At 42.5% G+C, this 25,304-nt stretch overlaps 2 protein-coding genes and 1 pseudogene across 12 annotated transcripts in view; 2 read left to right on the top strand and 1 right to left on the bottom strand.

Moving 5' to 3' along the window:
- LOC100344091 (jerky protein) overlaps positions 1-8,468 on the bottom strand; it is a 71,857-nt gene extending 63,389 nt beyond the window's left edge. For all 8 annotated transcript variants that reach the window (XR_016222155.1, XR_016222158.1, XR_016222156.1 and 5 more), the window contains exon 1: positions 8,300-8,468. The gene's annotated coding sequence lies outside the window, so the exon portion shown is untranslated. The remainder of the gene's footprint in view (positions 1-8,299) is intronic.
- Positions 8,469-8,522: 54 nt separating this feature from the next.
- KIF20B (kinesin family member 20B) overlaps positions 8,523-25,304 on the top strand; it is a 67,927-nt gene continuing 51,145 nt past the window's right edge. For 2 of the 4 annotated variants that reach the window (XM_008270183.5, XM_008270181.5), the window contains exons 1-6: positions 8,523-8,663; positions 13,927-14,074; positions 17,789-17,875; positions 17,968-18,084; positions 19,386-19,524; positions 20,422-20,606. In XM_008270183.5, coding sequence (XP_008268405.3) covers positions 13,928-14,074; positions 17,789-17,875; positions 17,968-18,084; positions 19,386-19,524; positions 20,422-20,606 — 675 coding nt within the window. In that variant the 5' untranslated portion in view covers positions 8,523-8,663; position 13,927. Of the gene's footprint in view, positions 8,786-13,926; positions 14,075-17,788; positions 17,876-17,967; positions 18,085-19,385; positions 19,525-20,421; positions 20,607-25,304 lie in introns of all 4 variants that reach the window. The other 2 variants (XM_089314788.1, XM_089314787.1) reach the window with 2 other exon arrangements.
- LOC138845451 (small ubiquitin-related modifier 2-A pseudogene) lies at positions 10,663-11,315 on the top strand (annotated as a pseudogene).

Raw genomic sequence — 25,304 nt, 5'->3', positions numbered from 1 at the left:
TGAAGCCAGGAGCCAAGAACTCCATCTGGGACTCCCACATGGGTGGCAGGGGTCCAAGCATGTGGGCCACCTTCCACTGCCTTCCCCTTCCCAGGTACATTAGCAAGGAGCTGGGCTTAAAGCATAGCATCCAGGACTTAAAACCAGCAGTTCAATATGAGATGTCAGCATTATAAGCAGCAACTTAACCCACTGCACCACAAGGCCTGGCCCTAGAACCTGGTGTTTGAGGTATCCAGAGCAAGGTGGGGTGGCTGGGCTGGCATCTGATTTTGTATGGCCTATCAGGCAAGGATAAAGATTTGAATTTAATTCCTTTTTCATTAGAAAAATCTCAGTTATTTAAAAAAGGTCAAAGAGTGGCACATGTACACCATGATACCTTTTACCTAGATCTAGCAATTAACATTTTGTCACATCTTTTTTTTTTTTTTTTTAAGATTTGTTTATTTGTTTCAAAGGCAGAATTACAGAGAGAGTTGGAAACACACAGAGCGAGCTTCCATCTGCTGGTTCACGTCCCAGATTTTTGTGACAGGGCTGGGCCAGGCCAAAGCCAGGAGCCTGTAATATCATCTTCCGCTGCTTTCTCAGGTGCATTAACAGGGAGCTGGATCAGAAGCAGAGCAGTTGGAATTTGAACCAGCACGGTTTAACCAACTGTGCCACAATGCTGGCCCCTTGCCAAATCTTTTGAAAGTAAATCGCAGACACTGTGATGCTTTGTTGCTAAACACTTGAGAAATAACTACCCAGTATTAGACATTTTTCTGCATTATCACAAATTCATCACTTACTGATAATTTTTTTAAAAAAGGTTTATTTATTTGTTTGAAAGGCAGAGTTAACAGAGAGGGAGGAGAGACAGAGAGATCTTCCACCTGCTGGATCACCCCCCAAGTGGCACCCCTCAGAGCTGGGCCAGACTGAAGCCAGGAGCCTAGAATGACTTGGCCATCTTCCGCTGATTTCTTGAGCACATTAGCAAGGTGGTGGATTGGAAGTGGAGCAGCCGGGACTTGAACCTGCACCCATATGGCACGTGGGATGGTGGCTTAACCTGCTGTGTTACAACGCTGGCACCACATACTGAAAATTTAACACTGATTCAGAACCATCTATTATGTAGTCCATATTTAAATTTCCCCTGTTGTCCATGAAATGTTTTTAAAAAGCATCAAAAAGCCAGGGCCAGCACCATGGATCACCTGGTTAATCCTCCCACCTGTGGCGACAGCATCTCATATGGGCGCCGGGTTCCAGTCTCGGCAGCTCCTCTTCCAGTCCAGCTCTCTGCTGTGGCCTGGGAGGGCAGTGGAGGATGGCCCAAGTGCTTGGGCCCCTGTACCCGCATGGGAGACCAGGAGGAAGCACCTGGCTCCTGGCTTCAGATTGGCACAGCGCTGGCTGTGGCGGCCATTTGGGGATTGAACCTTTCTCTGTTTCTCTCTCTCACTACCTATAACCCTGTCAAATAAATAAAACTAAAAAAAAAAAAAAAAACCAAAAAAAAAAAACCCTAAAAACCAATCAAGCACACAAATCTAATTTAGTTTGTGTCTCTTGATTAAAGCAACCCTTCACCTTGTTTTTGTTTTTCTGTCAAGAACTGACATTTTTGAAGAGCGTGAGACATTTGTCTCATAAAATGTTCTACATTTTAGGTCACTCTGACCCCCTGATTATCTTCTCCTGATTAGGTTCATGTCAAATCTTCCTGGCACACGTGGTATCAGATGACACGCTCTCTTATTAATGGTAATGCCAAGTATCCTCACTTGGTTAAGATATGTTTAATGATCTCTTCATTGTAAATTATCTTTTCTTTTTACAATTAAGAAACAATCTGGGGTGATTCTTGAAGGTTGCATTAAAGTCTTATCTTCAACAACCTTTCAGCCAGTGGTTTAGCACGTTTCTTTCATTGATTTTAGAATTCATCAGCTTACTTGTATCAATCTTTATATTATGAATTATGGGATTTTCTATTTATTATTTCTTTTGCTTTATTAAGTGGCACTCTCACAAAGAAAGGGTTTTCATTTTTATTCCCTTTCTCTCCCTGTGACCCCTCATTTTAATATTACAAAGAGAGGAATTTTTTTTTAAAGAGTTTTTATTTGTTTGAAAGGCAGAGTTACAGAGACAGAGGGAGAGACAGAGAAAGAGATCTTCCATCTGCTGATTCACTATCCAAATGGCTGCAACAGCTGGGACTGCGCCAGGATGAAGTTAGGGACCAGGAAATTCTTCTGGGGTCTCCCATGTGCGTGTAAGGGCCCAAGCACTTGGGCCATCTTCTGCTGCTTTCCGAGGTGCATTAGCAGGGAGCTGGATCAAAAGTAGAGCATCGGGGTCTTCAATTAGTGCCCATATGGGATGCTGGCATTGCAGGGAACAGTTTAACCCATTAGGCCACAATGCCAGCCCCGAAAGAGAGGATTTTCAAAACAGTGACTTTTTATTCTATTAGCATCATTATTCTTTTTGATACTCAAATTATCGTAAATGTGGCTAGTGGGAGCCCCTTTAAGTCAAGTTCAATGTCCTTTTGAAATGACCTTATTAATCTTTAAGGTCTTTGCTTTCTGACATGACAAGGATGTGCTAGACTCACCTTTTAAGTTCCTCTCCAAGGAGCTCTGGTTCCTTTTAGCAATAAATGGTATTAAGAAAAAAAAAAAGACCCCAGAGAATGTCTGAAATTATAGATAGCACTGAACCCCCAAAAAATCAATGTTTTTTCTTATACATGCTGAGTAGAACAAACAAATTCAGATTCAGCTTCTTCTATGTACCCACAACATTGATCAGTTTTGATTCCAAAATGTATGGAGATTTCTCCCCACCAGAAAGTAAGCACAACACTATTTACCTGGAAGCAGTATCAGATCTTACAGGCGAAGGGCTCAATCCCAAAAGACTGTCTCCACTTCAGTCCTAGCTAGTTGCAAGAATGTGTCTCCAGAACCTCTCACTTACTGGCTACAGATCGGATTCCTACTACCCCTTCTTCAGGGGTAATTTATTGATTAATAAATTAATTTGCTGAAGTGGCTTCCAGAACTCAAGGAAACACCACAGTTCAAGGATAATTTGAAGGCTAAATACAGGGGCTGGCACTGTTGCATAGTAGGCCTACAGCGTCAGCATCCCATATGGGCCCCAGTTCATGTTTTACCTGCTCCTCTTTCAATCATGCTCTCTGCTATGGCCTGGGAAAGCAGTAGAAGATAGCCCAAGTGCTTGGGCCCCTGCACCCATGTGGGAGACCCAGAAGAAGCTCCTGGCTCCTGGCTTGGATTGGCTCAGCTCTGGCCATTGTGGCCATTTGCGGAGTAAACCAGTGGATAGATGACTTTTCTATCTCTCCCTCTCTCTGTCTCAATAAATAAATAAATAAATAAAAATATATAAAGGCTACATATAAGCAGCCAGATGAAGAAATACATAGGGTGAGATCTGTGAGTGTCTTGAGTACAGAAGCTTCTATCTTCAGGGAGGCTGGCTGTGCCATCTTCAAAGCAAGTGAACCAGTTCTTGCAAGCCTTCATATGTTCAGCTGTCTATAACTCATGCAGCCCTGGTCTTTTAGGTTTTTGTGGAGACTTCACTGCACGTGTTGGTTTGAAGCATGAACAACTATGTAGAAATGCGATTGGACAAAGAGGGCATGGCTAACAGACTAAATGCACAAACCCAGCAGGGCTTATCTGCTCAGACACTTCCTGGCCTCTCTAAGCAGCCTTTCTTTCTCCTGGGTATGGGGCAGGATTTTTTCTTCCCCTTCCCCTTTTTCCTCTTTCCTTCTTCCTCTTCCTCCTCCTCTTCTTCCTCTTCCTCCTCCTCTTCCTCTTCCTCCTCTTCTTCTTCTTTTGACAGGCAGAGTGGACAGTGAGAGAGAGACAGAGAGAAAGGTCTTCCTTTTCTGGTGGTTCACCCCCCAATGGCTGCTGCGGCTGGCACACCATGCTGATCCAAAGCCAGGAGCCAGGTGCTTCCTCCTGGTTTCCCATGCGGGTGCAGGGCCCAAGGACCTGGGCCATCCTCCACTGCACTCCTGGGCCACAGCAGAGAGCAGGACTGGAAGAGGAGCAACCGGGACAGAATCCAGCACCTGGACCAGGACTAGAACCCGGGGTGCTGGCACTGAAGGCAGAGGATTAGCCTATTGAGCTGCGGCGCCAGCTGGGCAGGATTTCTTCTGAAACAGGGGTTTTCTGAACAACCATTAAATAAGGTAGTTTCAGAGCATTGCTTTGTGGCCATTTCCAAGATAGAAAGGCAGGGAAAGATTGGTTTCTATGACATGCCTTGGGGAAGAGAAATTCCACTTTCTTTGTCCTGCCTTGGAGAAGGAGTTATGAGCCAGGAACTGTGGATGAAACCCAAAAACTATGTATCATCATATCACACATACATAGTACGATAAACTTTAATTTACAGATTGGGCACTGTAAGAGATGAACAATAGTAAAACAGACCTATAGCAACAGACTACAATAAGTTATAGGAACATTATCTGTCTTAAAATATCATATTGTACCATACTCACTGACTTCTAGTAGTGATGGGAGCTGATACAAATGCCTACATGTTGAGATGAAGTGAGGGAAATGACAGAGGCACTGTGATGGAGCACTGAGCTAATCAGCTCGCATCCCCACCATGTGTGTTTAGGACTGGGGTTCACCCCAGGTAAGGGAAACCTTGGACAGCCAAAAAACAGCTAAACGGGGGCTGCTGTACTCTTTTTCACTTTTCTTTTTCCATCCACCAACATACATAAGATTTTATTCCAGAAAGTCATTGAAAGGCTTTAAACAAGGGAATGATGTGATTATTTACATTTTGAGATTAGCTTTGTTGCTTTAGGAAGAACACTGGAGAGGAGAACACGACCTGAAGCAGGGAGACCAATGGGAGGCTGTGGAGGTTTAGGTGATGAGAAGAGAAAGGGGTATTTACTTCACTTATTACATAAAAGTACAAGAGATGTGCTAGGTTATGAGGAGGACTGAGGATGGCAAAGGAAAAAAGAGGATTCAAAGATGTTTGCTGTGTCTTGAGGAACTGGATATATATTGGTGGTGTCATGAGATGGAGAGGATTAGGGAAGACAAGGTTTGAGTTCTGCAGCGAAAAGTTAGAGTTCTGGGGCCTGTACTCTGGTACAGCAGTGTAAGCCCCTGCTTGTAAGGCCAACATGCCATGAGCACCAGATATAGTTTTAGCTGCACACTTTTTTTTTTTTTTTTTGACAGGCAGAGTGGACAGTGAGAGAGAGAGACAGAGAGAAAGGTCTTCCTTTTGCCGTTGGTTCACCCTCCAATGGCCGCCGCGGCCGGCGCGCTGCAGCCAGCGCACCGCACTGATCCGATGGCAGGAGCCAGGTGCTTCTCCTGGTCTCCCATGGGGTGCAGGGCCCAAGCACTTGGGCCATCCTCCACTGCACTCCCTGGCCACAGCAGAGAGCTGGCCTGGAAGAGGGGCAAACAGGACAGAATCCGGCGCCCCGACCGGGACTAGAACCCGGTGTGCCGGCGCCGCTAGGTGGAGGATTAGCCTATTGAGCCGCGGCACTGGCCCAGCTGCACACTTCTGATCCAGCTCCCTGCTAATGTGCCTGGGAAAGCAGCAGAAGATGGTCTTAGTGTTTGGGCCCTTGTACCCATGTGGGAGACTTGGATGGAGTTCCAGGCTCCTAGCTTCAGCCTGGCCCCGCTCAGGTTGTTGTAGCCAACTGGGGTGTGAACCAGCACATGGAAGATCTCTCTCTCAGAACTCTTTTAAATAAATAAATCTTTTTTAAATTAAATAATTTATTTGAAAGGCAGAGTTACATAGAGAGTGAGAGAGAGAGAGATTAAGGTCTTCCATCTGCTGACTCACTCTCCAAATGGTCTCAAAGGCTGGAGCTGGACCAGTCTGAAGCCAGGAGCTGCTTCCAGGTCTCCCACACAGTGCAGGGATCCAAGTACATGGGCCATCCTCCACTGCTTTCCCATATGCATTAACAGGGAGCTAAATCAGAAGTGGAGCACCTGGGACTCAGGCAACCAAATGGATGCTGGCGTCACAGGTGGTGGCTTTACCTGCTATACCACAGTGCTGGCCCCTTGAATAAATAATTCTCAAAAACAAATCAGTGAGAGTTGAGAGTCCCATACAAAACAGATTAGTGGCATGTGCTACACACTCAGTGGGAGATGTTCAGCAGGTACTCAGGCATTTCCATCTGGTGGGAGCTCAGGAGAGGACTGGGAAGGATATGGAATTTAGGAATCAACATTATAAAGATGTTACTTAAGCCACAGGGAGAGAGGCTCAGGACCAAGTGCTGAGGGTTCCAATTATTTTTAGCAGGGGTAGAAGAAACAGAAAAGGAGACTAAGATGGGTAGGTAGTGAGATTTGGAGAAAAAAATAAGAGCGTAATGACCCAGAAGACAACAGTGTTTCAAGATCAAGCCATGTAACTGCATGGCTGAAACAGTCAACTGCTGGTGGCTGGAACAAGATGACAGAAAACTCACTGGATTTCCAGTTCCTCCCCTTCTTGCACCTGGTATGATGTGCCCCCCTCCCCCCCTTTTTTAACCTAGTTAACTCCCAATGACCCTTGAGCATCCAGATCAAACAAACACTATGTGCTCAGGTTCCCCCATGACATGTTCTTAAAGCTCCGGGAACATTTCCTTCAAACAAGAGGGTACAGATGGAATTTCTCAAACACTCGTATTCTCCCCCACTTGAATGTAATCCCCTTGAGGGTTAGTGTCCTTATGCTTGTCCTCATCCACTGCTTCCACTGCCCCATAGCAGAGCACATAATCCATGGCAGGTTTTCAATTAATATTGATCAAACAAGAAATAAATATAGCACTGGGCCAGAGGTGCTGCTCACTAGGCTAATTCTCCACCTGTGGTGCTGGTACTCCGGGTTCTAGTCCCGGTTGGGGCGCCGGTTCTGTCCCAGTTGCTCCTCTTCCAGTCCAGCTCTCTGCTGTGGCCCGGGAAGGCAGTGGAGGATGGCCCAAGTGCTTGGGCCCTGAACCTGCATGGCAGCAGAAGCACCTGGCTCCTGGCTTTGGATAGGCGCAGCGCCGGCTGTAGCGGCCATTTGGGTGGGTGAAGCAATGGAAGGAAGACCTTTCTCTCTGTCCCTCACTAACTGCCCGTCAAAGAAAAAAAAAAAAAAAAAGAAATGAATGCAGCACCCAAAGGGCTTAAGGTGTGTGAATCTGCAAAATTAACAGGAAACTGGGAAGAACAACCAAAAACATTGAGTTAGGGCTACATCTGCCATAAGGAGCAATGGACCCTTTGACAGAGTCCACTAAACACTTTAGTCCAGCCTGGACAGAAAAACCCAGATTTTATTTTTATCTTTCCCCCTTTCTTCCCTTTTACATCTACTTTCTTTGTTCATTTTTCCGGGATCCTCTTCTCTGCTCCAACCTGGCTCACCTCACCTTTGGTTATTTTCTGGGTTACCAAGGCACACTGAATGAGATTACAGGAAGTTAATGAGGGAAGGGGTAGGCCAAGGGAAATAAGAGAGCATGATAATAAAGCTCATTAATTGTTACAAAAATGCTTCCAACCAAGAAAAACAGCAGAAAGCAACGTAAGGTCACGTGTAGGAGGCTGGGGTCCCAAATCATTCCACTTTTAAATCCAGGCTCTGTTTGCCTCTGAGCACATTAGTTAAGGTTGCAAACTCAGTTTCCTCCGAATCTATAAAACGGGATGATAACAGTACCTACCTCAAGGGCTGCCCTCAGGATCAGTGAGAAAATCCATTTAATATACTTAGCACCATGACTGGCACAAGGTAAAAGCCCAATTCAAGCTAGCTGTTAACTGTCTTTCTTTAAAGCGCACGGGGACTGCCTAGGTAGTGAACACTTGTCACAGGAATGCGGTAATGCCACACTCACATAGAGGGTCACTTGGAAAGCAGCGGAGCCGGATGGCCTGGCGCTTTCCTTTGGGGCACTGCCAAGACCGTGCCTTCCTGAGAAGATGATCACGGCAGCTTTATAATTTCAAAGGGGCAGGGGAAAAAAATAAGAAAATGTTCATAGAAATCTATTCCGGGTAAAATCTGTTTTTCGTCCATGCAAGCCGCTGCCGACGACAGGTAGGCACCTGCAGCGGGGGAATCAATTCTGGATGCCAGAATGTCCCTTTTAAGGGCCCGCAGGGATACGACCGTGGGGAGGGGGAGCTAGCCCGCCATGATCGGGTCCGTCCTTAGGGGAGTCGCAGGACTAAGTGTGCTGGCAGCAGCTCACCTCCCGTCCTTCACCACGTCTCCACCGTCTCAAGGATGGAATCCTAGACCAGCGTCCCAGTCAACAGGGCGAGTGGCACCTCTCGCTTCCGCGAGGAACCCAGGGGGAGGCGAGACCTTCCGCACCGGGACCGCCCACGAGTCCGCCTCCGCCCATTGGTCACCTCGAGAGCCAAGACCCGCCCCCCACATTTGAAAGCTTCTTCCGGGAGTCGCTGAAAAGCCCTCACTCGAGCCGGTGGCGTTCCGGAAGCCCCGCCCATTCCCAGCGTTCAGTGCGCTGCCCTAGCCGCCATTGTTTGAATTTGAAAACGAAAACATCGTGGTGCTGCATGAGGGTTCGGCTGGTCCTGTGATGTTTGCAGGTGAGATGGTCAGCCGGTTCGGGGAAGGTGGGCGACTGAGCAGATAGCGCGCCTGAAGTGGGAAACGGCTGCAGTGAGTAAGCAACTACGTAGTAGCACGGTGGAGCTCGGCGAGAATTGAGGCAGGTTACTTGGGTTAGGGTTTAAATCTCGTCTCTCCCGCCGATTACCTGAGTGACGCAAGGGGCTTTATTAGTCTCTGTAGGCCCGGTTCCGTATCTGTTAAAAGGCGGTAATAGTAGTACCCGCTTCGGACTCTTGGGAAGATTAAATGATAATGTGTTAAGCTTGCTGGAAACAGTGCTGGCACGCAGTAGACCCTTTTCAGTGGGTAATGCTTTTACTGTCTTTGCTTCTGTTGTCGCGCCTCTTGCGAAAGCGAGGTCCCTGAATCCTTCAGGTGGGCAGTTTGCGTGGCGGCTGACACTCCCCTGTTTGGGATGCGCCATCTGAATTGATTTCCATCCGTTCCTGGGAGCGCTTGGAGCTCGCCAATGAAGGGATTTGCAGGGCCAGGCGGAGGGGGTGTGTTTGGCAGTGACTGCTGTAGTCTTTCAGTTTAGAAGACTTCCCGCATCTCATCCTGTTCCTGATTCCTGTCGGGCACGGTTCTCTAATATTCCTCCGTGAGGACTAGCTGACGAAGTTCATGTCTTGTGAGTTAGCTCCTGAATCTCTGTGGAAGGTGGTCAAATTTAGCTCTGTTTCTCGTTTAGAACAAGGGAACGTGTTTATACAGTTCATCCAGGAGCAGTATAGCAGTGTATATATTTTATTAGATGTCCAAGACCCCAAATTTTAAGCTGCAGATTGATAGAAAGGACTCATAAATTATGTGTGAACAGCTTTTGGAGGTTGTATGTTGTGGATCAGATTCAGAAACCTCGCGCATTAGCAGATTCTGGTTTTTCACCTGAGTCTTCAATCGTGGAGCCTCCCTGGAGAGGAGATGGAGTTTTCCAGTCATGAGAATAGGCTTTTGAAGTGAGAAATTGGATCTTGAACCCTGCAGTCACTAAAGACAGCATCACTTAACGGAACTTCACAGAGTAGGACCTTGTTTCTTTTCTTTTTTCTTTCCCCAGAGAGATTTTATTTATTTTTAAGTTTTTTTTTTTTTTTTAAGGTACTGGACAGGGAGTCTTTATCATAACATAAGTCATTTGATTTGTTGTTGGAGATACAGAATGGTGTAAGACAAAGTCCTTGCCTTAAAGAAATATCGAGTTAGGTCATATACATGTCATCTAAAATTACAAGAAGTGACAGTATCTCAAAAGTTTAAAAATATTAGGAAGTAGTTTATTCATTGGAAATGAACATATGGACAAATACAAACTACTTTATTGTAACTTTGCAGAAATAGTTTTAATCAACAATTTAAGAAAGCTTTATTAACATTCTTTAAAATCAAGTTAATTGAAGCTACAGAGTCAAGATTATTTTGTTTTGTGGGTATTTCCAGGAAATATGCGTTATGAAATGTCAAGTTAGTACTTTAATCGTTTTTGCAAACTTTTCTCCCGTGTTCCAGATAAGTGATTAGTTTTTGCTATAGTATGTACCACTTTTCTTCAAAGATTTTTTTTTTTTGAAAGAGTGACAGAGAAAGAGAACGCACTTTGATTCTCTGGGTTCACTCTCTGCCCCCAACAGCCAGCGCTGAGCCAAGCTGGAGCCAGGAGTTAGGAACTCTCTCTGGGTCTGCTGCCTCGGTGGCGGGAACCAAAGTCCTTGAATTGCTATCCATCGCCTCCCAAGAGCACTAGCAGGAAGCTGAATCTGAAGCATGCAGTTGTCGGGACTTGAACGCACACTCCGATAAGGGATGTGGGCATCCCAAGCTACAGCTTTAACCCACTATGCCGCGGCACCTGGCCCTTGTTCCCCTTTTGTTCATTTTCAACTATAAGTTGCATGTTTGAGATATTCTGTCAAACTATGCTTTAATAATTTTCCCATTTTTATTACATCAGTGATTATAGTAAAAATAGAAGTACTAAAGATGTGAAGCTTGGTGTGCCCTGTCTTTTATCCACTACTGCCAGCTCCTTCTGCCAGTCCGGATGCTGCTTGTGTGCTGGTTCAGTGTGGACGTGGTAGCTCTTTTGTGAAGCAGCAGCTGAGGAGACTCTAGTGCTTGCCATGGCTGATGAAAAGCCCAAGGAAGGAGTCAAGACTGAGAACAACAATCATTGATTAGAAGGCGGCGGGGCAGGATGGTTCTGTAGTGCAGTTTAAGATAAAGAGGCGTACACCAGTTAGTAAACTAATGAAAAATCTGTTGTGAATGACAGGGTTTGTCAATGAGGCAGATCAGATTCCGATTTGAGAGACAGCCAGTCAACGAATCAGACACACCGGCACAGTTGGAAATGACAGACAGAGGTACTATTGAAGTGTCCCAACAGCAAACAGGGATCCACTGCTTACTCCAGAACTCTGTCCTTAAAGACCAGGAACACATTCTCAACCAGAGAAGTGCATCACGTCCTCATTACTGCAGCATAGTTTTCTCTGTTCTTTCATTTCTCCTTCCCATTCCTTTATTGTACATTTATTGATGTGTATGTGTAAGCATATTGTATTTTTTCTTTTCTTTCTCTCTCTTTTTTTTTTTTTATTTTTTTGACAGGTAGAGTGGACAGTGAGAGAGAGAGAGAGAGAGAAAGGTCTTCCTTTACTGTTGGTTCACCCTCTAATGGCCGCTGCAGCCGGCGCACCGCACTGATCCAAAGGCGGGAGCCAGGTGCTTCTGGTCTCCCATGGGGTGAAGGGCCCAAGCACTTGGGCCATCCTCCACTGCACTCCCTGGCCACAGCAGAGAGCTGGCCTTGAAGAGGGGCAACTGGGACAGAATCTGGTGCCCTGACTGGGACTAGAACCTGGGGTGCTGGCGCCGCAGGCGGAGGATTAGGCTATTGAGCTGCGGCGCTGGCCTACTCTTTCTCTCTTTTTTTAACTAAAAGGCCAATGGTATGTTTTGATTGACATTAAATGGAGATGGAATTGGAAAAAATCCTGGTTCTGTGAAAATATCCCCGTTCTGCAATAGTGGCATGCTCATTCAGCTCTTATCTTTATATTCCAGTAAGTTAATTTGCTCTCACTGTTCTAACAAACAAATAAAAAACCCAAAAATGACAACGTAAAATCCTTGCATACCTTGTTTGATTGGAGAATTTTGATGTTTTTTATCTATCTTTGTAAAACCAAGGACAGTTTTATAACCTTTTCGTGTGTAGCTGTTGCATGTAGGGCAATCTTTTTTTTTTTTTTAAGATTTATTTTATTTATTTATTTGAAAGATAAGGTTACAGAGAGAGGCAGAGAGAGAGAGAGGTATTCCATTGATGGTTCACGCCCCAGATGGAACTGCGCCGATCCAAAGCCAGGAGGCAGGAGCTTCTTCTGGGTCTCCCATGCGGGTGCAGGGGCCCAAAGACGTGGGCCATCTTCTGCTGCTTTCCCAGGCCACAGCAGAGAGCTGGATCTTAAGAGGGGCAGCCGAGACAAGAACCGGCGCCCAAATGGGATGCCAGCACTTCAGGCCAGGGCTTTAACCTGCTGTGCCACAGCACCTGCCCTGGCAATCTACCTTTAATAGGAGTAAATTACTCTTTGAAAAAATGAATCCTAGTTAGTTTTCCCTTTAAATCAAGCATCTTGTTGTTTAAATAAACTTCTTGTTTAAAATGAAAAAAAATGCAAAATTTGTTGAATTGTACAGTTAATTTTATAGTTTACTGGGCTTTATTAAAGATGAATGCATAATTTCCTTAGTCTTTTTGTAATTTAGGGAGAAAAACCAACAGTGCTGTTAGAATTTTGACAGTTTTAGAGGTGGTTGATGAAAAAGATATGATCCCAGCCGGGCAATAGTAGACTAGAAGCTTTGTTTGGACAGGGCTTTGACAGTTTGACAGGATTGCTTGCTGGGAAGGTCCCTGTCAGCTTCGCCTTTCCCTAGACAATGGTGAGAGGCTACCACCCAAGGGTCATAGGGCATAGGAAATTGACAGAGAGGGAGGGTAGAGTCATTGAAGAGGCTTGTTTGTCTAAGGGTGTTGCTCTGTAGTGCCTTGGGGAGTCTTTGGATCTCAGAATATTGAAGAGCTGCAGCAGTGTGGAGGTCATGGTAGTCCCTGGTTTTATTTGTGGCTAGTGGATGTTGAGTGCAGTTTCATGGGATGTTCATACAAGGCAGACTCTAAATGGCTAACAGTATGCTCTTCTGGGCTAAATTTAAAGAAAATGGACGAATATTTGAGTTTGGTGTTGTAATGGGCTTTTTTTGTTTGTTTTTTAACTTTTCACCAGATTTGTATTTCCGCTTTACATCTATTACAGTGATTGAAACTGAAAGAAACACATTTTCTCTACAAATTTGGGTGGCAAATAAATCTATTTGTCTGGACTCAGCACACTCAGTGCCACAGGTCCTTGGCCTATGTCTGCTCTGAAATCATGAAGCTTTGTCTATTCAAAAAACTTTTGAACTACTTTCTGAAGCCAGGAACCCTAGTTTGAGAGTTGCTGTTCTGGATATTTTATAATCTTGTCAAACATCACCAAGTCCTCCCTTTCTCCTTGGTATTTTGCACATATTAGAGGCCCAGTATCTTTTTGAGTATTTTTTTTTAAGTAAGGTCACCCTTAAGCTTACCTTAAGTTTAGTTTGCTGTTTCATTCAGTTGTAATAATTTACTGAGGCGTTATTTCGTATTTAATTTATTAAGGACCTATTATGTGTCGGGCACTGTTTTGTATGTGTTTATATACGTTATTTTACTTTTTACTGCATTGAATTGAAAGTAATTTTCTAGATAACTGAGTTTAAATACTAAAGCCAAATCTGTAAGTAACAATGTTTACAAGATACTAAGTAACTCAGACAATACAAAGTTAAAATTTATTCCATGATTTCCTTACTATTTAATTTCTGAGAGGATGTCAGGCAAAATAAGAATATTTTATACTGCCCTTAGTCATGAAATCTCTTTGGATGAATCTATTCAAAGCTTAAATCTTATAAACATTAGTAGAATATGTTTAATATTATTGTATTCAGAATCTGTATATATAGTGTGATCTTTTCTCTTTTTCATAGGTTATTGTATTGTCAATGAAGTTGTCTAAGGTTTTCTGTTTGATATCTAGTTATTTGAGGTGAAGTAGTTGGTTGAACTCTTAGGCTTTTTAAACTTTGACTTATATGCTGACTTACTAAAGATGCTTAAAGAAGATGCTGTTATTCTTACAGAATGGAGTCTAATTTGAATCAAGATGGAATGCCCAGACCATCTTATGTTTTTAGTGCTGACCCAATTGCAAGGCCTTCGGAAATAAATTTTGATGGCATTAAGCTTGATCTCTCTCACGAGTTTTCCTTAGTTGCTTCAAAGACTGAGGTAAGTATAAGAAAAGTATTATGAAGATTATCCTGATTGAATGGAAAAAGTTTATGTGTGGGTACACTTATTATTGTGACTAGAACAGAGATTCCCATCCTTTCTGGGTTTAAGGCAACATTGTATCTCAGCAACTTTTTCATGAAAGCTTTAGGCTAGAATAAATACTTGCAGTTCCTTTTCGAGTAGGTATAAATAACTTAGTATGCTCTAACCTCATAGCCATTTGAAAAAAGTAAAATGAAAAAAATTTAAATTTTTTTTCTTTGATAACTAGCAGTATTACTATTGGGATTTGTTTCTTTTGGGCATTGTACAACTTCTCAAACATTGTAATCAATTAGACTTTGCTACTCTCACATCCTGATTTTCATGTAATACTTGGTTTTTATCACAATCACTGAAAGGTGCAGTTTAGCAAAGATATGACATCATCAAAAGGAATAGTGTGATCAAATGTTGAAACTGTGAACCTCCTCTAACTATTCATGGTAAAATATGTCAAGTATTGCTTATCCAAAACCAGGATCCAGGAGCTTCTAACATGTCTCCCACATGGTTGTGGGTCTTGGGCCATCCTCCACTGCTTTCCCCGGGCACATTAGCAAGGAGCTGGATTGGAAGTAGAGCAGTTGGGATTCAAACTGGTGCCCATATGGGATGCTGGTGCTGCAGGCTGGGGCTTTAACCCGCTGCACCACAGTGCCATCCCCTAACTTGGCAAAATCGAGCTAAGAGACAGACAAAAGAATAGTACTTATTTAATACTGGTGTTTCAGGACTCAAATATCTAAATATTTGAGCTCATTTAATCATAAATAAAAGAAGCAAGAAAAGATAGAAGGAAGGAAGGAAGGAACTCCATGATCAGTGCCTCTTAGTACATAAATGGAATCATTTATTACATAGTTGCTTATGCCTGCCTTCTTTCATTTAACAGAATGATAGGCAAACAGTGGCCTGTTTTTATGTTACTTGTTTTTGAACTTGTGTACAAGTTATGAGTTGTTTTACATTTTTAAATAGTTGAAGAAAAAAGAGTATTCTATGACATGAAAATTATGTGAAATTCAAACTGCACTCCCCATAACTAAAGTCCTGTTGAATAACAGCATACTGATTGCTGTACTTACTGTCTGTACCTGCTTTGCACTATAATGACAGAGTCCAGTACTTATAGCAGAGACTGTCAGGTCTTTAGAGCCTAAAATGCTAATTATTTGGCTTTTTAGAAAAAAAATTGACTCCTGACTTAGAATATTTTTGAGAGTCATGCATTATATGTCAATAGTTTGATGCTTTGTATTGCTCTGTAGTAGTTCTTTGTGTGAATGTTCCACATTCCCAACTTTTCCTTTCAAGGAATATTTTAGATCTTCTGGGTCCTTTGTGTATTCAGAATCGAAATCTGATTTTTTGAATCAGTTATCGTAATGTATAGGAGTGAAATTGACATTTTGAGTTTCAATGATTGTTTATAGCCATTGTCTTGACTGTTAAGGAACAGTATTTTCTCTTCATATTATTTATTGAACGCTTTATTTAGTGTAGGGTTAATGTTATGAGTATAAAGTAAACTCATAAAAAATCTTTATAAAAGAGTGGGATTAGGAGAGGAAGGAGGAAGATGGGTGGGAGGGAGAGTAGGGCGAGAATAATCACTGTGTTTTTGAATCTTTATATATGAAATACAGGAAAATCCAGTTTCCAGTTTGTACAAAACAACTTGTTAAGATTTTTGAGTGGAATTGTTCTGTGGATCAATTTGGAGAGAACTGATATTTTAATAACATCGAGTCTTCTTTTTTTTTCTTTTTTTAAAAGATTTATTTTTTATAAATATACTTTGTTTTAAAAAAAAATTATGTATTTATTTGAAAGTCAGACTTTTTTTTTTTAAAGATTTGGGGCTGGTGCTGTGTAGCAGGTTAAAGCCCCAGCCTGCAGCGCTGACGTCCCATATGGGCACTGGTTCGAGTCCTAGCTGCTCCACTTCTGATCCAGCTTTTTGCTATGGCCTGGGGAAGCAGTGGAAGATGGCCCAGGTCCTTGGGCCCCTCTACCTGCATGGGAAACCTGGAAGAAGCTCCTGGTTCTTAGCTTTGGATCAGCCCAACTCTGGTCGTTGTGGTCATCTGGGGAGTGAACCAGCAGATGGAAGACTCTCTCTCTTTCTCTGGCATTCTTTCTCTGAACATTTCTGTACAACTCTTTGAATGAATAGATATTTCAGTTTTTTCTCATATAAATAACTAGGGTTAGATAATTTTTTAAGAAACTACAGAACTTTTCTAGTGTGACTGTACCTTTTTTTTTTTTTAATTCATTTATTAATTAGAAAGGCAGTGTTACAGAGAGAAAGGTGGAAGCAGAGAGAGTGATCTTCCATCTACTGGTTCACTCCCCAAATGCTTGCAACAGCCAGGGCTGGGCCAAGGTGAACCTAGAGCCAGGAGCTTCAATTTGGTCTCTCACGAGGTCAACAGGGTCCCAAACACTTGGGCCATCTGCTGCTTTCCCAGGTCATTAGTAGGGAGCTGGATCGGAAGTGGGACAGCTGGGACTCAAACCGGTGCTCATATGGGATGCTGGTGCTGCAAGCAATGGCTTAACCCACTGTACCACAGTGCCGGCCCCTGATTATACCATTTTATATTGCCACCAGCAGGATATGAATTTTAATTCCCCCATGCCCTCACCAATACCTGGTATCGTCACTTTATAGTTTAGCCTAGGCAGTATATACTGATACCTAACTGGTATTTGTATATTTTCACTAATGGTGTTGAACATGTTTTCATATACTTGTCATTTGTTTCTGTTTGAAGTATCTAGTTAAATATTTGCCAATTAAAAAAATTTTAAAAAATTGAGTTTTCTTACTGAATTTTGAGTGTTCTTTATATATTCTGGATATATTTGCTTTATCATATATATACTTTGCAGAAGCTTTCTCCTGGTCTGTGGCTTTTCCTTTCAGTCTCTTACAAGTTTATTAAAGAGCAGAAGCTTTAATTTTTTAAAAATTTACCTTTTAATTACATTTTTCATATTTTGAGGAGAGAAGGCAGAGATGAGAGGCAAACAGGCAGAGCTCCTATCTGCTGGCTCACTCCCCAGCTGCCTATAATAGCTGGGTCAAGGTCAGGACCAAAGCTGGAAGTAGAGTATACAATCCAGGTCTTTCAGGGCATGGTAAGAACCCTTTGTTTGAGCCATTACTGATGCCTTCCAGGGTCTACATTGCTGGGCAGCTGGTGTCAGGTTTAGTCTGGAATACAATCTAGGCACTCTGGTGTTGGATATGGGTGCCTTAATTACTAAACACCCACTCTTATTCTTTTAATGTGGTGGATTGCCCTGGTTGACACTGAACTGAGTTTACATTCCTGGGTTAAGCCGCTTCTTGTGATGTCTGTATCCCACATGGGAGTGCACAGGATTGAGTCTGGCCTCCGCTTTCCAATCTAGCTTCCTGTTAATGTACTGCAGAAGGTGGCTTACGTACTTGGATTCCTGCAACCTACGTGTGAGATACAGATGGAGTTCCTGGCTCCTGGCTTTGGCCTGACCCAGCCTGACTGTTGTGGGTATGGGTGCTGTGAACCAGCATGTGAAAGATTCTCTTTTTCTCTTTCTCTGTGTCACTCTGCCTTCCAAATAAATAAAAGTAAATAAATAAGAAAGCATAAAATACTTTTTTTTTTTTTTAAGGTAAACAGTTTGGAATCTAAAGATTATCTCCAAGTTTGTCTTCGAATAAGACCATTCACACAGTCTGAGAAAGAACATGAGTCAGAGGTTTGTGTTAAATTTATTTTGCACTTTAACATTTTACTTCTCTTAAACAGTAGAATGCCATTGTTCTTATTTATGGTTGGGGTATGTTCTAGGGCTGTGTGCATATTCTGGATTCACAGACTGTTCTGTTGAAAGATCCTCAAAGCATCCTTGGTCGCTTAAGTGAAAAAAGCTCTGGGCAGTTGGCACAGAAATTCAGTTTTTCCAAGGTAAGTACTTCTGTGAAACTCAATTTTTTTTAAAAGATTTATTAATCTGTAAGGTAGAGTTCCAGAGAGAGATAAAGAGAGAGAGATGGTTTAGTCCCCAAATGGCTGCAATGGATAGGGCTGTGTCAGGCCAAAGCCAGGAGCCAGGAGCTTCTTCTGGATTTCTTACATGGGTACAGGGGCCCAGGGACTTGGGCCATCTGCCACTGCTTTCCCAGGCACATTACCAAGGAGCTGGATTGGAAGTGGACCCACCGGGACTTGAACCAGTGCCCATATGGTGCATATGCTGGCCCTGCAGGCCGTGGCTTAACTTGCTGCTCCACAGCACCTCAAGTTTTTTTTTTTTTTTTTTTTAAAGAAAGAGACTTGCATCTGCCCTGTATCTCAGAGGTTATTATGAGGTTCTGGGAGATATTTTAGGAATTTTACACCCAAGAAGCCTTCCTCTACCTAGGGAGACATCCCCAGATAGGGAGGAGGGACTGGGCTATCAGTTCTTTCCTGAGATGCCCTCGTGGTCTCTCAGGTATATGTCTTCACTATGCTATAAAAAACTAAGACTTGGCTTAGGCTAAGTTGCTATGTAATTATGTATCATGAACCATTTTTATGGAGCTTAGGAGCTTAGGTACTGAGGTACTGGTATTTTGTCCTTAAGGACAGGACTTAAATTTCTGGTCTGTGGATACAGAATCAAAGTAAATAAATTGCCCTAATGTTTTTAAAATTCAATTAAAAAAAGTTTATTTTTCACTTGAAAGCCAATTGTAGAGATACAGAAAGAGATCTTCCTTCCACTGGCTTTTTTCCCATATGACCACAGCTGCCTGAGCTGGTTCAGCCTGGATCCAGGAGTCAGAAATTCCTCCTGGTTCTCCCAAATGGTTGGCGGGTGCCTGAGCAGTTGGACCATCTTTTGCTTTTTCAGGCACGTTAGCAGGGAGCTGGGTGGGAAAGGGAGCCGCTGGAACTCAGACTGATGCCGGTTTCACAGGTGGTGTTTAACCTGCTGTGCCATAGTGCTGCTCCCCTCTTTTTTTTTTCTCTCCCAAAAAATGTTCTTTTCAAACTTTAGAGGAAAACTTGCTTCGTTGGATGGGTCAGATTTTTGTCTTGATTACTTTCTGGTAGCAGTTAAGCTGTTAAGCATATTTGAGAGTAGAGATGTGGCATCTGTTTTAAGAATGAATTATAAAAGAAATCTTAAAAATTTTTTAAGTGTAAGAAGCAGAGTGGAACTTATTATGACTATTAAGTTGAATTTTGTAAAATGCCCTGTTTTACAAATGCTTTCTTAGGTTTTTGGCCCAGAAACTACGCAGAAGGAATTCTTTCAGGGTTGTGTTATGCAGCCAGTAAAAGACCTCTTGAAAGGACAAAGTCGGTTAATTTTCACTTATGGGCTAACCAATTCTGGAAAAACATACACATTTCGAGGTAAATATTTTTTTATTTTGGCTGGGAAGAGAGAAGAAGTAACGTTAGCACAGTGTTTTCATAATACTTACATGTAGTTATGTTTCCATCCCTTAGTACATATTTACTCACCTAGCATATTGATTATGTATTTCTGATATTAGTTCAGATTTACATAGTTAGCTTGTAAAACTATTTTCCCCATATGGTAGAGAGTAGGATGATGATTAAAAAATCAGATGTGATTCAGGTAATTAAGCATGGCTGTCTATGGACACATTATATTTCTTTTTTAAAAGATTTATTTATTTATTTGAAAGTCAGAGTTACATAAAGAGAAGGAAAGGTAGAGAGAGAGAGAGAGAGAGATAGGTCTTCCATCTGCTGGTTCACTCCCCAAATGACCACAATGGCCGGAGCTTTGCCGATCCGGAGCCAGGAGTCAGGAGCTTCTTCCAGGTCTCCCACGTGGGTGCAGGGGCCCAAGCACTTGGGCCATCTTGTACTGGTTTCCCAGGCCATAGCAGAGAGCTGGATTGGAAGTGGAGCAGCTGGGACACAAACTGGTGCCTATATGGAATGCCGACACTAAAGTCGGCGGCTTTACTCGGTACGCCACAGTGCAGGCACCTATATTTCATTTTCCTTTTATACTTTGTGATAACGAGTGATTGCAAATATTAATATTCTGGCTTGATCTGAATGTAAAATTTTAGGATTTATATCCGAATAGTAGTTGATAAAATGTTAGTACAGTGAAGACCAAAGTGATAGAAAACTGAGTAATTTCTCACCTTTTCTCACTTTTGTTTTTAGCTGTTTGCTTTATTATTTACAGTATGAAAACTTTAACAGTCTGTGAAAGCTTCCTTTTTCCTCCTAGTCTGAGAGGCTATTACACAAAAATTATTATTACAGGCACCGAAGAAAACATTGGCATTCTTCCTCGAACTTTGAATGTATTATTTGCTAACCTTCAGGAAAAATTATACACAAAGATGAACCTTAAGCCACATAGATCTAGAGAATATTTACGGTTATCACCAGACCAAGAGAAAGAAGAAGTTATGACCAAAAGTGCATTGCTCCGGCAAATTAAAGAGGTATGGAAGTATTTTAGTGTGTAATAGATTTAATATATATAAATGTAATATAAATCATGATCTTTTATAAACTCTTTAGATTGTTTCAGCCTATATTAGGTTGTTTGTAGTAGTTTTTTCTATTTGAGAAAAATATTAAAGTTTCTTTGAAAACTCTCATACAAGCAATAAGAATGTTTAAACATTACAAATGTAAGTGGTTCTGAAAATTATTTTTGGTTGTTGTAGAACCAACAATGTACTTTTTAAGTAATGATTTATAAAGATTCTGCTTTTTACTTGTAAAAGTATTCTGTACACACAAAATTGAAACAAGGTAATATTTGAAATAAAAAATGTGTTTCTTATAATTGCATTCTTGGTTGAAAATGATGTTAACAGATTATAAAGTGTCCTTTCTGGAATTTTTCTCTCTTTAGAAAATCCACACACAGCTTTCTATAACCTATGTATAGACACACGGTTTTATATAGATGGTTTTATGTATCTTCATATAATTGTACTATATGTAGTATTTTTTTTTTTAAAAAAGTGTGATCATACTATGCTTTTCTATAAATGTCTCTGTCATTTAGCTATGTTTTTTCAAAGATACTTGGTAGGTTGAGTGACAGGAGAGAGGAGGGGAAAGAGAGAGCAATAACAGGTACTGATCTTCTATCTGCTGGTTCATCCCCAAATGGCCTCAACAGTTGGGCAGTTGGGGTTGGACCAGGCCAAAGCCAAGAGCCTGAACTCCTCCGGGTCTCCCATGTGGGAAGTGGGAACCCAATTACCTGGGCCGTCTACTGCTGCTTTTCCAGGCACATTAGCAGGGAGCTGAATCAGCTGGCCAGGACTAGAACCGGTATTCCAATGTGGGAAACTGGCATTGCGTACAGTGGCTTTACTAACTGTTCCCACAATGCCAGCCCCACATTAATTTCTTTTTAATAAATCAGTTCTTGCAATCAGAAAAAAAAATAGAAAAATGGGCAAGAAACATATCTGACAATTCACAGAAAAATTCAAATATTGTTAGTCACCTCATTTATAATTAAAGAAGTATAAATGTGCCCAAGTAATACCACTTCTCACCTATCAGACAAGAAGTCATTAAATATGCAATATTGGCCGCAATTAGAAAAATTCATAATAAATACATTGGCAATAGAATGAATCATTGTTTAAAATAATGAGTGATTAAAACCATACAAAGGTCCATTGGTCGCAGATTGTTTTTAAAAATATACTTTAGGCCAGTGCCGCGGCTCACTAGGCTAATCCTCCGCCTGCGGCACCAGCACTCTGAATTCTAGTCCCGGTCGGGGCGCTGGATTCTGTCCCAGTTGCTCCTCTTCCAGTCCAGCTCTGCTGTGGCCCGGGAGTGCAGTGGAGGATGGCCCAGGTCCCTGGGCTCTGCACCTGCATGGGAGACCAGGAGAAGCACCTGGCTCCTGGCTTTGGATCGGCGCAGCACGCCAGCTGCAACACACCTGCTGTAGTGGCCACTTGGGAGGTGAACCAACGACAAAAGGAAGACCTTTCTCTCTGTCTCTCTCTCTAACTTTGCCTGTCAAAAAATGAAAAAAAATAAATAAATAAAAATATACTTTAAAAAATCTTTTGACCTCAGAAAGGGCATCAATAAACAAACAAAACAAAAGGCAAAGAACAACTTAAATATAGAACCAAACAGGCAATAGACATAAGATTTAAGGTGGTAAGAAATTTATGTTAGGTCAAGGAGCAGACATTTGGCACAGCCATTGGGACGTTTGCCATCCTGTTTTTTAGTGCTGGATTTAAGTCCAGGCTTCCTTCTAGCTTTTTGCTGATGCACAGCCTGGGAGGCAGCAAGTAATAGCTCAAGTAGTGAGATCCTTATTTCCTGCTTGGGAGACCTGGACTGAGTTCCAAGCTCCAAGGCGTTTGGGGAGTGAATCAGAGGGTGGAAGTTCTTTCTTCCTGTATCGCAAAAAAAAAAGGGGGGGGGGGGCTGGTGTTTGCAGGCCAGCAGGTTAAGCTGCCTTTTGTGATGCTGCCATTCTCATATCTGAATGCAGGTTCAAGTCCTGGCTGCTCCATTTCCAGTCCAGCTCCTTGCTCATGGGTCTAGGAAAGCAGCAGATAGCCAAATACTTGGGGCCCTGCCACACATGTGGTAGAACCGGATGGCCTGGCCCTGGCTGTTGTGACCATTTAGAGAGTGAACCAGTGGATTGAAGATCTCTTTGTCTTTCCCTCTCTCTCTGTCACTCTGCCTTTCAAATAAATCACATTTTCCATATTATTTTTTCCTTCCCTTGGCCCCCATTTTTTTTTTTACCTTAAAGATTGTATTTATTCAAGAGGCAGAGTTGCAGACTGAGAGACAAGGAGAAAGGCATTGGTTTTTCAATATTCATTTATTCAGTAACTTTTTATTATGGCATCTATTATGGTCTAGACAGTGTTTTAAGTTGAGGAAAAATGATAGTACCCTCTTGGAGAATGGCTTAGTCCATTTTCTGTTGCTAAATGAATTCCACAGATTGAGTAATTTATAAAGAGTATGGGTTTATTTTCAACTTGCAGTTCTAGATTCCAGGAGGGCCTCCATGGTCAAGGGGCTGCCTCTGGTGGGGCCTTCCTACTAGTGGGAATTTACTGGAGAGTCCCAAGGCAGTGCAGGGCATCATATGATGAGAGGGGAACACTGTGAGAAATGGAGCTTAACTGGCTTTATAACAGACCCACTCCAGGGAGCCCATTAATGTACTAATCTGCTATGAGTAGATTTACCTACTCGGGAGAGCAGAATGCGTATGACCTAGTCATTTCTTTTGTTTATTCCTGCCCCCCCCCCCCAAAAAAAAGATTTTTCTCTTCAAAAGGCAGAGTAACAGAGAGATACAGGGAGATCTTGCATTCTCTGTTTAGATTCTCAAATCTGAAGCCAGGAACCAGGAGTTTCCTCTGGGTCTCCCACATGGGTGCAGGGTCTTAAGTACTTGGGTCATCTGCTGCTGCTTTCCCATTTTCCCAGGTTGCACTAGACTGGTGCCCATATAGGATGCTGGTAGTCAGGCCCCCTCTCCCCAGCGCTGTTCCCTAATCATTTCTTTCTTTCTGTAAAGTTTTTTTTTTTTTTTTTTAATTGGAAAATCATAGTTACAGAGAGAGGAGGAGAGACAGAGAGAGAACGTCCATCCACTGGCTCACTCCTCAAATTGCAACAATGGCTGGGCCTGGGCCATGCTGAAACCAGGAGCCCAAGCACTGGATCATCTTCTGCTGCCTTCCCAGGCATATGAGCAGGGAACTGGATAGGAAGAGGAACAGTTAGGTCTCAAACTGGCGCCCATATGGGATGCTAGACTTGGAGGTGGGGGCTTAACCTGCTGTACCACAGTGCTGGCCCCTGGCCTCCTAATCATTTCTTTCTTTCTTCCTTTCTTTTTTTTTTTTTTTTAAATTTTTTTTGACAGGCGGAGTGGACAGTGAGAGAGAGAGAGACAGAGAGAAAGGTCTTCCTTTGCCGTTGGTTCACCCTCCATTGGCTGCCGCGGCCGGCGCGCTGATCCGATGGCAGGAGCCAGGTACTTATCCTGGTCTCCCATGGGGTGTAGGGCCCAAGCACTTGGGCCATCCTCCACTGCACTCCCTGGCCATAGCAGAGAGCTCGCTTGGAAGAGGGGCAACCGGGACAGTATCCGGCGCCCTGACCGGGACTAGAACCCGGTGTGCCGGCGCCGCAAGGCAGAGGATTAGCCTAGTGAACCGTGGCGCCGGCCTCCTAATCATTTCTTAAATGTCCACCCTGATCCTACCTTTTAATTCACTATTTGGGAAATTAAATTTCAGTGATTTTTGTGGGACATACATTCAGACAATAGCAGAGACTGACAATAAATTATAGAAGAACAATTAGATAATATGCTATGAGGAGGTTGTATTTTATATAAGGTAAGACTTTTATAATTTTTTTGTCTGTTTTTTTCTCCATATGTCTTGAGTTTTGAATTATATTTCCGACATTTATCTTATTCAAGATAGTTAAAAAGTATTAGCAGTTTTTATAAGTATTTTCAAAATATTAGTGGGGATTTTCTTTAATTTTAAAGAAATTTGGAAATCAAGGTTTAATGAAAATAAGAAAAAGTGTTTCATTCAGTGGAGATCAAATTTCAGAGTCTATGACTATGGTCTGTGAAAGTTAAAATAGTAAATGTCTTAACAAAAATTATAAAAGTTGATGGATAGGGGGCTGGTGCCGTGGTTCACTTGGTTAATCTTCCGCCTGCGGCGCTGGCATCCCATATGGGCGCTAGGTTCTCCTTTTCCAGTCCAGCTCTCTGCTGTGGCCTGGGAGGGTAGTGGAGGATGGCCCAAGTGCTTGGGCCCTGCACCTGCATGGGAGACCAGGAGGAAGCACCTGGCTCCTGGCTTCAGATTGGCGCAGCGCTGGCCGTAGCAGCCATTTGGGGAGTGAACCAATGGAATGAAGATCTTTCTCTCTGTCTCTCTCTCTCTCACTGTCTATAACTCTACCTGTCAAATTAAAAAAACAAAAAGTTGATGGATAATTGCATAGGTAATTCAGAGGAAATGAGCATCATTAGTAAGGAAGAAAATTTTCTCTAGTTATCCAGTAAAATATTATTTTGTCTTTGAATTTTCAGTAATGTTAAAAAAATGACATTCTCCTTTATATATTGTAAAATATTTCTAGAAAGC

Source organism: Oryctolagus cuniculus, chromosome 15 (assembly GCF_051225735.1).
Source record: "Oryctolagus cuniculus isolate XC-2025 breed Fujian yellow rabbit chromosome 15, ASM5122573v1, whole genome shotgun sequence".
Lineage (NCBI taxonomy): Eukaryota > Metazoa > Chordata > Mammalia > Lagomorpha > Leporidae > Oryctolagus > Oryctolagus cuniculus.
The sequence above is the reverse complement of the archived record's forward strand: the minus strand, read 5'-3'. Positions and strand labels throughout refer to the sequence as shown.